Below are 13,360 nucleotides of genomic sequence, written 5' to 3'. Positions count from 1 at the left end.
CCAAGAAGCTATTTTCTTTCCAGTGCATTGTCGTCACAGGCATAACAAGACTTTTCTGTTATTTGTCTCTCCAGCCCAAGAGATGCTCTGCCCCAGACATCTTCTCATCTGTTCTCAGTTTCCTTATGAGACAAGACATTTTCCACAGAAGCAGCACTTAACTGCTCCAGCAGTGAAGCCCAGTCTTAAACCAGTCCCCATGCAGCCACTCAAGGACTCAACCCATTTAACATCTGATCTTCAGCCATGAAAAAGGCACCAGGCCAACTCAGACCAGCTGAGGCCAGGATCCAAAGTGAGTTTCCAGTTTCTCTGCCTTGCTTTTCCCCAGAGAAGGGAGTCCGCTCTATCAGTTCCTTCTCCGGGCACATGAATTGCATTTTGCTTTGATTGTCACCAGGACATCTACAGATAGGACTGGCTTTTTAGCTCAAAGACCTGATAAACAACACAGCTGAGACTTTGAACGGGGAAAAAATAAGATATCTGGGTAGTGTAGGTTCTCTTGAAGACTCTCATTTCTTCTCACAGAAGCATTTTTCATCTTCTGGCTAAGTTCAAACCAAAACATTTGCCCTGTGGGGCAGGACTTCTTTATGCTGCATCTGTCTTCCAATAGCTGGGTGTCTCTGTTTTGAGGTGCATGGTTTCTAGGTTCGCGTGGCTGTGTGAGCCAAGTGCTTTGCATGACTCAAGGAATGGTCACTGGCATCAGCTAGTCCCTGTCCCTGCTCAAGATGAATTTCCAGTTCAAAGGCATGTTGTGCGAGGGAAGAAAGCAGGGCTCTCTATTGCTTCACAAGCTGGTTAAAAGTTGGTAAAAATAAACAGCTCTACAAGCTCCTGCTTTCTGCTTCTTCAGAAATGAAAGTGCTCATTCATTTCTAGATCCCCCTTTACAGAGGCAGAAGGTCATTCTGATGCCTTTCCTTTAAACCTCGTGTCTGCTGTGCAGGAGATGTTGGAGCTTGGAGGGGTGGGAGGTGACAGGGTGGCCAGTTTTCAGAACGGTAGATGCACTGTGTTAGTTACCCTTGGCTCTTCCAGCCCACCAGCAGCAGGCTTAGTCACATCAGCAGCATCAAAGCTGGGCAGCTCCTCGGAGAAAGGGCATTTGTTCTTTCATCTGGAGATTACAGGAATCTTTCACAGATCCCAGCAGTGTGTTTTGAAAGGCTCTTTAAAGAGAAATACCTGTTTGTGGCACCACCTGCCATTTAAAAGAGTCTCTTTGCATTCCAGCTTTCCCTGCAATCCTCTCCCCCAGCTGTTTAACCATGTGTACAAGGACAAAACGGTGCCAAAGTTCATTCCTCAGCAAGCAGAATTGCCCAGCTTTCATGCCAGGCTCTGTACTGAGAAAAGGACTCTCCACAAACATGACAGAAAGCTCATAACCTATTTGGGCCTGTTCCTTCCCCACATTGCGCTCCGCGGGGGACAGCAGGAAGGCAGAAAGCAGCTCTTAGCATCGGGAGGAAAGAAACGCAGAGATAAAAAGCTCTTTGCCTTGCTGTTTCCACTCCTTCATGACTTAATTTTTTTGGTCAGGGCACAGAGAAGATTATAAAGCTGTAACCTCTAATCCGCTCCTGAGCACTCCTTCTCCATCTCTTCCTTTCTCCTCTCTGTCAGCCAGTCTTAATCCTTTATGTCTCCTGTCTCACAGGTAGGAGTTGGAGTCTAATCTCAGACGACAGGTTGGTAATTAGAGCAAGAGATTATCCTGACCCTATATCAAGAAGCTAAAAAGAGAGGAATAATGCAAGGCCATACATGATCAAGCCTTCAGTGTTCATTGCAGGAACCATCCTCATCTCAGTTTGTCTCCTCCTGGCTCCCCCACTCCATACCCTCTCCTTTGCCTCAGCAGAAAGGGGGATTCCTGATTCTTTGCGCATCCTGCCCATCTTCCCTGTGCCTGGCAAAGACTACGCTTTTCCAGCACTCATTCAGCACAGAAATGGTCACATTTTCCATTTCTGTAGACCTTGACTAAGCAGAGATTCAGCCAAGGGACTGTGGCTGTGAAGAGCGGGTGGTGGGGAAAGCAAAGGCAGATACGGAGGAAGAGGGCCTGCTCAGAGAGGCTGGAGCCACAACATGCTATCAAACATCCTCAGTTGGGCACCCATACCCAGGGTCTTTCTAGTCCAGCAAGATGAAGCCACAGCAAGGAGCAGCAGCAGGTCCCCACCTCCACCCAGATGCCCAGCAGTCACCGCCCAGTCCTTGATCTGCTCAGGAAGGCATATTGCTCCCATCCCTTGCATGCATCCATGTGTCCAGCTCATGTTAGCCATCTTTGGGACATGTCTTGTCTCTTGTCCTGTGCCACTGGTATTCTGTGAAGACCAAAAAAGCCATCATACAGCCCCAAGATCGTCACAGAAAAAGGGAAATTGGGAGCCCCGAGCTTCTTCAGTGTCCCACATCCTGCATGCACAAGGTGTGGGGTGTCACCAGCCAACAGCCTGCAGGCACCAGGAGGTGTCAGGATAGAGATGGCAGTGGAGTGATCGAAACCTGCTGGGGACAGAGCAAAGAAAGGTTAGGTGACAGTTTTCTCCCTAGGGCACAGCTGGAGAATGCAAGACCTCTCCCTTATGTCCCATCCCACATGAGGTGCCCACCCTGCACTACAGAGCTCTAGAACTGGTTGTTCAACTCCAGATGTCTTTTCTCAGCAAAGCTAAACACACAAGCCTCCCTCCAACACTGGAATCCAGCTCTGGCCCATGTAGCCCATGCCCATGGCTCACCCTGATCACAGGCAGGGAGATGGCACAGCGCCAGCCCCTGCTACATGGTTCTGTTGATGCTCTTTTCATCACCTAGCTGCTTCCCACCCCTGCTATCTCCAGCCAGGAGCTTCCTACCCATGCTCTGCAAATAACAACTTTAGGTTTGTTCACTCAAAGCAGAGAAGGTAAATCAAAGAACACTTTTGTTTGTAGTCAGCCTGATGTGAACCTTTTTCTTTTTTCCCTTCAGTTTTCTCAGCAAAACAAAAAACGAAAAAGCAAGCAGAATTTCCTTTCCTGAGTTTAAAAGAACATTTCTGCTCCTGTCCCAGAGGTAAAAGGTTAGCTTGTTCAATTTCAAAATGTGAAATAAATTGCAATACTTTTGGCTCAGGAATTGTCCACATAAAATGTTTTGATACGCCTTCTCTTCCCACTCATCCAAAAAGGTTTGCACAACCTGTAAGCGTTCACCAACAGCTGAATGTTGGTGTGCCCCTCACTCAGTACACCACGTGACTGCAAGGTTTCTGTCCCTCACTCTAGGCCTCCTGCACCCCATTTGGGTGCCTCCCCCTCCCACCCTATTGTCTAAGGGCTCACACTGCAGCAACACCCAGAGCTCTCATGCCCCATACCTTGAGGGATCCTCTTGGGGTGAGAAGGGGCCGCTGAGTTCAATAACATTCAGCTTATTCTCAAAGACACCATAGCTGAGGGTGACCTGCAAAGAAGGGTGGTGAGAAAGGAGCAGGGAGGATGAGGTGAGTTCAGGAACACGGAACTGGCTTTGGGTGACAGAAGCTCCCATTTTGCTTCCCTCTCTGCTGGCTTGGCCTCTGCCTTCCACGTCTCTCCCATCTTCCTTCCAATGATGTTCCACCATACTAGTCCTTTGCTTCTCCAAGCCACCTACACCCCTTGTTATGTCCCCACACAATGCAGACATGGTGCCATGTCAAAGCCCCTTCCCCAGTCAATTACCATTTCTGCTTGTCCTTGTGCCATGTTCCCGCAGGGATGCCCTTAATCCTCCCATCACTCCCCATACATGTTCTCCCCACCACTGACCCCAGGGGCACTGTGACTAGCATCCGTGCTGCAGGCAACATCTGCTCCTTATTTCAAAGAGGCATTTGTCAGGAAAGCCTCCTCAAAAGAGCAGACAATTGATTCAGTCCATGCCAGTGCCACCAACAGAGCAACGTGCCTGTAAGCTCCCCTCCACTTCTCCTTCCTCACACATCTCCCTCTTGCTCCATTTCCCCTCCTCACCTGCTGTGTGAGCTGCGAGGGAGGGATGAGCTGCAAGTTCTCCAGATGGGAGTGGAAGAGCGCATTGGGCAGCAGCTGCCCACCGACTTTGCACTCAATGATATAACCCACGGTGCAGTCGTCTGGCAGGCGGATGAGCTCTGAAGTGCTCAGGAAGTTCCTGCCACTGGAAGAGAGTAGGGCTGCATGGGTCAGGAAAAGGGGAGGAGGGGTACAGGCATCCATTTGGGTGGGAGATAAATGAAGGACTTGACTGAAAACCAGAGTAAATCCTGGAACTAGGCAAGAAATCTCTGAGTTCTGCCTGCAAAGATTTGGGAATGTTTTTGCTCTTTGACCACTCTCAGCCATGCTGTCCCACCAATTGTTGGGTGCTGTCCCTGATATGTATCTAGCTCCTTGGTGAGCTGATGCAGAGAGCTGGCAGACTTTGCCGACTCACCTTTCTACCTGTCTGGTGAGCTGCACTGAGACCCTGAGGGGTCAGACAAGCCAGCACAGGAGAAACAGTGGGACCATATGGCTAGGACCAGGTGGAAGAAGAAACAGGACAGCCTCATGTAGCTTGAATAAGCCATCCGTGGCTCCATTGTAATGTACAATTAGCCATCTTTTGATAACAGGCTAAACCCAATTTTAAGGCTCCTGTACGTGGAAGCAGCCCCACAGCATGAAGCACTCCCTACTAGAACACCCCTCAGCAAGTTCAAACGTGGTTTAAGCATTTTAACACAGTAGTGCCAGACTTTATGCCAGGTTAGGTGATATCTACCCATGCCACTTTCATTATATGCTAGATCATAGAGCATCCTTCTGTCTGGGTCTACAATAAAATACATATAATGGGCTTCAGCTAAATCAGCCACCTGGTGTGGCCTGGATCTGATTTTTTGGGTATTCACAGATCTGGTTAAGGCTGGCACAGCCACTGCCTATTGGTGTGTGTGCGTATAGCATATGATATAACCCAGGGCATCCTGGAAAACATCATCTTCCTGTAGGCAGGGCTACCACAAGACCCCAGGACCTATCTCTGTTCTCTATGCAACAAGCTGAGGAAATGACAGTGGCCACTGCAACAAACTGAAGAGGTTTTGAGGTGGGGGAGTGGGAAATTAGCTCAGGAGGGAAGTACAGGAGGTTGGAAAGAGGCAAATTAAGGGGAGAGGAGATAGACAAACAGGGAAAGCATTTAAGAAAAGAGTCAGAGGAAGCTGGAAGGGATGGGAAGGAGTGTGGGTGAGTAACCAACCAAGAGCTGAAAGGAGGTGAGGAGAGGGGAGTATGTCACCCTATGATCATGTTTGCTGACATGCCTGCTCTTGCCTCTTTTTAATCAGGTGGCAGACCCACCCACTACATCCTTCCTCCAGTCCCACGTGCTTGCAGATGTGTAGCATGTGGCACTCTACACCCTTGCAAACATCCTTGCAAGCACCACATACACAAATCCAGATGTGACACTGCCAGGAATGAATGTGCAGCTGTGATCCTCATCCCCAAAGGCTCCCATACTCACCAGCTGCACAGCTCACCTGGCCCACGGCACCATCTTGCTTGCCAGCTTGCGGCTGATGCAGAACCCAGCCCCTCCCGTGGCAAACCAGAAGTGCACAGATTTCTGGAGAGAAACAGCAGAGAAAAGCAATAGCAGAGGCTCAGACAATACCGTACTCCCTGAGGTGGGAATGCTGGAAACCCAGCTTTGACACCAGGATAAACACAGCCCTGTTGTCAACCCAGGCCCCTGACTGCTGCCCAGAAGAAGGACTTGCCAGCAGTACAACATGGATTTTGACCTCCTGATATTTGGAGCAGCCAAGTTTCCTGCTAGCAGCAGCTGGTGGGCTGCCCAAGGCAGGCTTATCTCCTGGCAGACAGGTACCCAAAGGTGCAGCAGCAACATGGGACTCTTCCTGTAGGTAGATCCAGTTGGGTCAATACCTACAACCACATTCAGACAAGACTGGTGAGTTCTCAGCTGTTGCCTCTTGCTCTTTAGACCTGTTTCTCCTTGGGGTACATCTACAGCCAGTGAATCAGAGCACTAAAAACAACCCATTGGCCCTCATGCCACCACCATGGGCTGTACCGTCTGGTTGTTTGGCAGCGTTTCGGAGGCACGGATGGGTCGGTTCAGGCTGGGTTTGCCCAGGTAAACGTCCCACGTCACAGAGTAGGAGGACAAGAGCTTCAGAAGGGCTTGAGGGTTCAGGTAGTTGTCATCATCCAAATGGCAAAACCAGCTAGGAGGAGACAGGAACAAAGACACAAGAGGTTTGTGGTAAGGAGGGTGCCTCTTGCTCTAAGAGGTCCCTCCACAGCAGCCCTGCCTCACCTCCGGCCACTGGCCAGGAAGGAGTTGAATTCAGCAGCCATCTTGCAGGAGAGGGCCAGGTGGCTGTGCTCAGCAGAGCAGTTGGTGAAGACTGCATGGTCACCTGCTGGGAGAGAGAAAGCTGTAGCTTGGGGCTGTCCCACTTTGCATGGTCATGGGGAGGACCTCTGGGCAGGAGAGAAGGAGTTTGTGCACAGCCAACCCCCTGAACAGGCATCCAAGCCCACCAGGAGATGAAACTTGGAGAAAGCCAAGCATCTTGGCCAAGACTAGGACACCTGCCTACCACCAGCCAGGGTGGGAGGGCTGAAGGGCTCTCTCATGGGCTGATTCCACCCATGGATGCTTTAAGGCAGATGGCACCCTGCCTCCAGGTGGCTGCATGCCCTGGGGTAAGCCAACTAAACCAAATCATCACCACTGCAGCTTGGGGTCCTCCCATGGGACATGGCAAGGGGTGTGCTTCAAGAGGCAGTGCTGGTGCATGAGAACCAGTCTTCGTGTTTGACCCCCTCCCAAGGCCATGGCAGTTCGGGGGCTGAAGGCAGGGGAGAGGTGGTGTTATAGGACAGGTTGTTACCCATTCTCTTTTTCAGGGCATCATCTTCTTCATCGGTGAAGACGTAGGTCTGGGGAAATGAGGAAAGGAGGTTACTCTCAGGGCTGGAGCTGGTGCTGCTCTTGGTCACCCACCCCTTTCTCCATGCAGCTGGACACGCTCACCATGGTCACTTTACTCCATCCTCTGCTGCTGTGCCCCTCTCCCAGGCAGCAGTTGAGCAGAGAGATGGCCATGGCCCCCCTTCCTGCATGGCACCATCACCAGCACTTGTCTGGCTTCATTCTCCCCCCTCATCCCGCCACCCTGGGAACAGCAAGAAGGGGACCCACGACACTGAGTGGGGGGGTGAGGGAGCCGTGGTTTGAGTTTCAGTGGTAGAAAAATGAAAGCACTGTGGTTGAATGATGCTTGGGTTAAAAGAAGAACATCTGTTTGTGTGTTAAATGTGCACAGCCCCCTGCCACTTCCACCCTCCTCCTCTTCCTCCACCCCCAGGCTTCTCTAATCCCCCTTGCTGCCATTATATGGCAAATCTCCCCCTCTTCAGGACCAGGCGGGGATCAGGGCTGGTGCAGAAAAGCTTTCCTCAGGCAGAAAATGAGCTTTCATGAAATCAAAAAGGAGTCACGAGCCGTAAACAGTCTCTCCACCAGCTGCACACAGGCTGGTTAAACACAGCACCTGGGCAAGGACAAAGGGGACAAGGCAGGCAGACAACAGCTCCAAGAGCCGTCATTGCTCCCAAAGGCTCTGACCAGGAGATGAGAGTCTCTACATCCACCCAGCATTTGGGAGATAAGACGTCATCAGGAGGACATGGCAAGAGAAATGTTCTGCGCATGAAAAGAAGGCAATGAAGGACTCCCAGAGACCACCTGGCTGAAGCAGAGACAGCAGGATGGTTTCATGACCTCAAATGTACATGCTACAGTGACCTGGCAAGTTGCCTTCCAACAGCTGAGCTGCAGCATGCATACATTCCTACCCCACCCCACCCCACTGGTAAAGTCTCTTGGTTAAAATCACTTTCAAGGTGATCATGGGACAAGAAACAATTAGCTCAGTCTCAGGTAAAAGAGTCACTCTGGGTCAGGGGACCATATCACAACCTTCAGGCAAGGCAGGGATTGTCAGTGGCACGGGATTCCCCTCACCAGCGTGTCAGAGCCAGAAATTTCCACTATGACAAATATTTCATCTTAAGAAAAATTCTGAAACAGTTGAAACTTTCTGACATTAAAAAAAAAAAAACCAACAGAAATGTTGTTGCTGGAAATTACTTGCTTACAGATATAAAACCAACTAGAAATCATGTGTCTAATAAACATCATATCTGACTGACTCAAAACAGGAGTCTGCATCTTTTCCCAGATTTTCTACTTGTGGAAATATTCCAATGTTCCTACTTTCCTCTTGACACAAGGCGGGAAATGTTTATTTGCAGACACACAACATGTTTCTGTGGGAACCCAAGGATGAAAGAACATTGCCATCACAGGGAACACCAGACTGTCCAAAACAAATGGAAAAAGGGGCTATGAGTGTGAGGACTAGGCAAATCTGATTTCTCTGGCTCTCCCAAACTCTGATCTCCATGGCATACCTGGCTACAGTACTCCACAGATGCTGGAGTATGTGCCCTGGCTCTGTCCTGAAGGAGATCACAATAGCACAGGCAGCTGCCTGCATCCTCATCTCTCCATTCTTCACATCCCTGAGAGTGGGCAACCTGGAACAGCAGCTACTGCTGGCACCTGTATGACCACCACCATGTGTCTCTCAGCAAAGCCACACACGATGGCTGTGATGGGAGAGAGAGAGAAGGGCCCCAGCTAAAAACCTGCCTGGAGGCCACTTGGCCCAGTTACACAGGTCTTTCTCAAGGAGACACCAACTGCTGTTGTCCATATTAATGGAGTCTGGAAGAGAGTTAGAAGGTCTGTCTGGCCATGCCAGGCCTACTCTCCCTGCTGGGCATGTGCAAGCAGAGGAACATCTGGTGTCACTTATGTCCCTGCAGGCAAATGGGGTAGACAGAAGCAGCCTCCCCACCATATCCACCCTCCTGTTCTCCACCAGACCATCTATGGGGCCATGGAGGATCTCCCATTGCAGTGCCTCAGCACACTGAAACTGGGCCAGGACGGCTGTCAACACTACTGCAGGGCAGCCAATCCAGGCCTGAGGAGTGATGCAGCATGGAAAGCATCCCTTCATTCTGGAGTGGATAAGATGCCTGGATGGGAAAGAATGTCTGCTGAATGGCAGTGCAAGCAGTGATATGGAGCCACTGGTGTCAAACGAGTTTGCCTGGTGGCTCTCCATGAATATAAGAACCCAAACAATGGGTAACACTAGACTTTGAGAGCAAAACCAATAAATCTCCTCACCCCAAACTGGGAAAGTAGCCTAGCATGGAAAACTAGGAAAAGGGAATAAAGATGTGGAATCTGACAATCCAGGGCCACCACGTTCATCTCCCAGGGTATCCCTTCTCTGGGAAGAAACAGCCTCCAAAATGCAAACACTTCTGCAGGGTTATTGTTGTATCCTGCCCAGAGAACACATTCAAAATCTACAATGTGTTCACAACACCGAAAATGTGAAAGCCTGTTCAGGATGGGTCATTCAAAGGTTTCATTTCATTTGGTTGGATGTCTGGGTTTCTGAAAGGAGGGAAGGTAGTTTACATTACCAAACAAAATGCTATTTCATACCAGAAACCTAGACCTAGAATCATAGAATCATAGAATCATAGAATCATAGAATCATAGAATCATAGAATCATAGAATCATAGAATCATAGAATCATAGAATCATAGAATCATAGAATCATAGAATCATAGAATCATAGAATCATAGAATCATAGAATCATAGAATCATAGAATCATAGAATCACCTGGCCTTGAACACTTCCAGGGAGGGGGCATCCACAGCTTCTCTGGGCAACCTGTTCCAGTGTCTGACCACCCTCACAGTGAAGAACTTCTTCCTAATATCTAATCTAAACCTCCCCTCTTTCAGCTTAAACCCATTTCCCCTTGTTCTGGCATTAACTGCCCTTATGTAAAGTCCCTCCCCAGCTTTCTTGTGGGCCCCTTCAAGTACTGGAAGGCCGCTAGAAGATCTCCCTGGAGCCTTCTCTTCTCCAGACTGAACAACCCCAACTCTCTCAGTCTGTCCTCATAGGAGAGGTGCTCCAGCCCACTGATCATCCTCGTGGCCTCCTCTGGACTCGTTCTAACTGTTCCAGGTCTCTCTTGTGATGAGGGCTCCAGAACTGGACACAGCCCTCCAGGTGGGGCCTTATGAGAGCAGAGTACAGAGGGAGAATCACCTCCCTCGACCTGCTAGCCACGCTTCTCTTGACATATTTCCATCAAAACTACTGGGGTCAAGAATGTAAGCCCCTCCAAGGTGTTGTCCAGCCTAAATAATCATCACTGAAATGAGTTCCACATCAAACTCAAGTGGAAAATTTGTCATGGACCAGTTCTCAAGAGGCAGAGTGTGGTCCAGCAAAGAGTGCCACCTCGCACTTCCCCTTCCCCATCTCCCACCAGCTGCATATCTTCCCTTCTGTTTAAACAGTGCAGTTCCAGGGAAAATGTCTCTCTCTCTTATTGCCTACCCCAACAGAGTGCAACATAGAGGACTTTTAATTTGGCTCCTGTACAGTCTGTCCTAGCCATAAAAGCCACAGCTGTTCCTGCCTCCTGTTACAGTCACCTAAGCCTGACCTGTGAGGTCTGGGTTGCTTCCTCTGGGAAGCCACCATGCAGGTAATCAGCTCTGAAACCAGGCTGGCATCAGCAGCATGGCCAGCTGCTAAAATTTGCCTGCTGGCTACCTGCAGAGAAGGACCCACTGAATCAGTCTCCAGCCATGAGTGAAGGCAAGTGAGACAGCAAGATGGTGGGTCAGCCCTAGGAGGAGGCAGTCTCTGCACATCAGGGCTCCTGAGACCTGGATGTCTCTGAGACTGGCTCTTAAAGCCTCTTCACAAAGACTTAATAATAGGAGGTCTGGTGCCTTAACCCTGGCCCCACAACAATTAAATGTCCTTTGCAAATTAAAAGCTCTTTTTTAGGGGGGGCTAAGTGAGGTTTCTACATTGTCAGTTTTGAAAACTAACCCTTTCCCCTACCTCCAAAATATTAAAAAAAAAAAAAAAAAGGCTTTTGACTTTAATGTCCTTCTTTTTACATCCCTCCCCACCCTCACTCCTCTGCCTTCAAGGTGATGTAGTAAAAAAAGCAGAAGAAAAACATGGAAAATTGAGGAGTGGGGAGAGGAAACCACTGAGTTTGTAACAAAAATTGCTAACAATGAAAAAACACTGTTTAAAAATGATTGACGCTCCCACTCTACCCTTCCTTCTTATTCTCCTGCTCAGTCTGGGAAGCTTCCCTAGAGACTGGAAGCAGCATGGAAAATTCAACACCTCTTCCCAGGTTTGGACATCATTTGCCTGCCAGGGAGGGTTAAATGAATCGGGGGAGCTGGTATCTAGTTCCTGTCATCAGCAGAATGGCCAAGTGCCTATTTGTCAAACACAGGAGAAGGGAAAGGAGAGCTGCTCCTCAAAAACCCACTCCAAAAGCCCCTGTCACAATATCTTAATGCCAGTGCAGCCATGCGGTTGGGTTTGGTTTCTCTGAAGAGCTGCTGGGCTGAGGTCAGGCCAAGAGGAGAAGTGCATTTGGAGGAGGAAGCAGAGTATCTTAGATGCTGAGAGGGACACACAGACAGGAGAGGAAGTGTTCTCAAAATAGGACATGACTTCCTGTGACGACCGCAGCAGACCAGACAGTTGCAGCACCATGAAGTGGAAAACCACCCTTACCCAGAAAACCCTGCATTGCTTCAAGCACTCTCCTACCCAATACCTCCACCCCCGTCCCCCTCCCTCGCTAAGGCCTGAATTTGTCTTCTAGGCACCCATCACACATGGGCAGAGGAAAAAAAAACAAAAAACAACCTTTGAGGGGAGCAACAGGATTACTTCTTTCTTGAGGAGCAGCTCTGCGAGGGAGGGAGAGAAGTACCCAGGAGTATTTCCGCCCACCAGTAAGCCAGTCTGCACAGCACCACCAACGTGGTGCCCCACATCAGTTCCTCTAACAGGAAGGAAACTCCAAAGTCTGCTTTAGCAAAGGGTGACAACATCAGACCCCCAGTTAAAAAATAATATTTTAAAAGTCAAGTATAGACCCACATCACTTCAAGACTGTGCACATGAGGGGATGTGCCCAAGAAAGCAAGGCATGGCTTGTGCTGATGTGCTGGGGAGTGAACAGGGCTGCAAACCCTGCACCCTCCTGCACCCACATGCTGCAGCCTCACTCCCCTGCCTGCTGCACCACACCATCCCAGGGCCATGAGAGCCCGGGCACAGTGCAGGCATCCTGATGAGACACTCAGCTCAAAACCAAGCATTTCATGGGTTCATGGCATTAGGAGGTAGAAAACCACCATTTCATACAGACCCAGGACAGCCTGTGCTCTCAGTCTGGTGTGGCCCAGGCAGTCTGCAGTCCCTATGTTACTGGATAAAAAAGGGAAATTAAATCCCCTCCACCTCAAGCTGAAAGTCAGGCTTAGGTTAGGGTGCCTAACTAAGGCATGGGAAGGGCCCACACAAGCTCTGCATCCCTCTGCCAGTCTTTCCCATGAACCAGCTACCAGAGGAACATTTTGTTGGGTAGTATCCCCTTTTTCCACGTGAACAGAGGCGAGAATTAGGGAAAATGAGGCAAAGTATTGAGTGGAAGCGCAGTGCCCAGCCTCCCCTTCCTTTGGCCTTTATCCACCCCCATCGACACCCCATCCCTGTGCCGTTATCAAACATCCCCTCTCTAGCCCAAATCCACACACGTACCTGCTCTCTTGCTCGAGATATCCATGTGTCCAAAAGCAGCTCCATCCTGCTCTGGTGAAATCTCTTGGTTGTCTTCACAGCTATGAAAATGTCCCCAAGGGTCAGGCTTCCCTCAATCCTGTATCCCTCCGGAGGATGGACTTGCAGGTCCTTCTGCCCCCTGCCATCACCTCCCATGGCGTCTTCTAGGCTCCCTTTGCTCTGTTGCTTCGGCTTCTCCCACATCCCCTCCCTGAGCCCTGGGTATTGAGCTTTGTCCTGTGCCCCGCGGTGCCGCATGGAGAGGAGAGCCACACTGACAAGGAAGACTGCAGCTCCAGACAGACCACGGATGAGCCAACGGCCCATGGCTCACAAAGCAGTCCCACAGCAGCCAGTATCCTACTGAAGAAGGACAACCCCTTCCCGTACCTCCATGTGAAGCCGTCCACTCTTCTCAAAGCCTCTGAAGGGGCAGGAGAAGCCGAGAGTGAGGTCTGAATAGAATATGGCCAAGGAATAGGGTGGGTAAAGACTGGAAAGTCAAAGAGCCAGCAACCCTGGAAGATACTGATGAAGC

The 13,360-nt window shown here is 49.9% G+C and overlaps 1 protein-coding gene across 1 annotated transcript; it reads right to left on the bottom strand.

Moving 5' to 3' along the window:
• Positions 1-2,459: 2,459 nt before the first annotated feature.
• MFNG (MFNG O-fucosylpeptide 3-beta-N-acetylglucosaminyltransferase) lies at positions 2,460-13,149 on the bottom strand. Its single transcript, XM_010177174.1, has 8 exons — positions 12,802-13,149; positions 6,938-6,986; positions 6,358-6,460; positions 6,112-6,265; positions 5,555-5,640; positions 4,020-4,185; positions 3,383-3,468; positions 2,460-2,526 (listed from the first exon to the last, which is right to left on the bottom strand). Exons 1-8 carry the CDS (start codon positions 13,147-13,149, stop codon positions 2,460-2,462), a joined length of 1,059 nt encoding a protein of 352 aa, XP_010175476.1.
• Positions 13,150-13,360: the final 211 nt, after the last annotated feature.

This window comes from Antrostomus carolinensis, unplaced genomic scaffold (assembly GCF_000700745.2).
Source record: "Antrostomus carolinensis isolate BGI_N321 unplaced genomic scaffold, ASM70074v2 scaffold53741, whole genome shotgun sequence".
In the NCBI taxonomy this organism is placed as follows: Eukaryota; Metazoa; Chordata; class Aves; order Caprimulgiformes; family Caprimulgidae; genus Antrostomus; species Antrostomus carolinensis.
This window is presented reverse-complemented; position numbering and strand designations above follow the sequence as displayed.

What these genes read in the sequence shown, in the direction of transcription:
- MFNG (XM_010177174.1), bottom strand. Translation starts at nt 13,149, where the DNA reads ATGGGCCGTTGGCTCATCCGTGGTCTGTCTGGAGCTGCAGTCTTCCTT. An exon ending in TTCCTGGCCAGTGGCCGGAG is followed by an intron (nt 6,266 to 6,357) that starts GTGAGGCAGGGC and finishes GTCTCCTCCTAG; the next exon opens with CTGGTTTTGCCATTTGGATG. An exon ending in AAGATGGTGCCGTGGGCCAG is followed by an intron (nt 4,186 to 5,554) that starts GTGAGCTGTGCA and finishes ACTCTCTTCCAG; the next exon opens with TGGCAGGAACTTCCTGAGCA.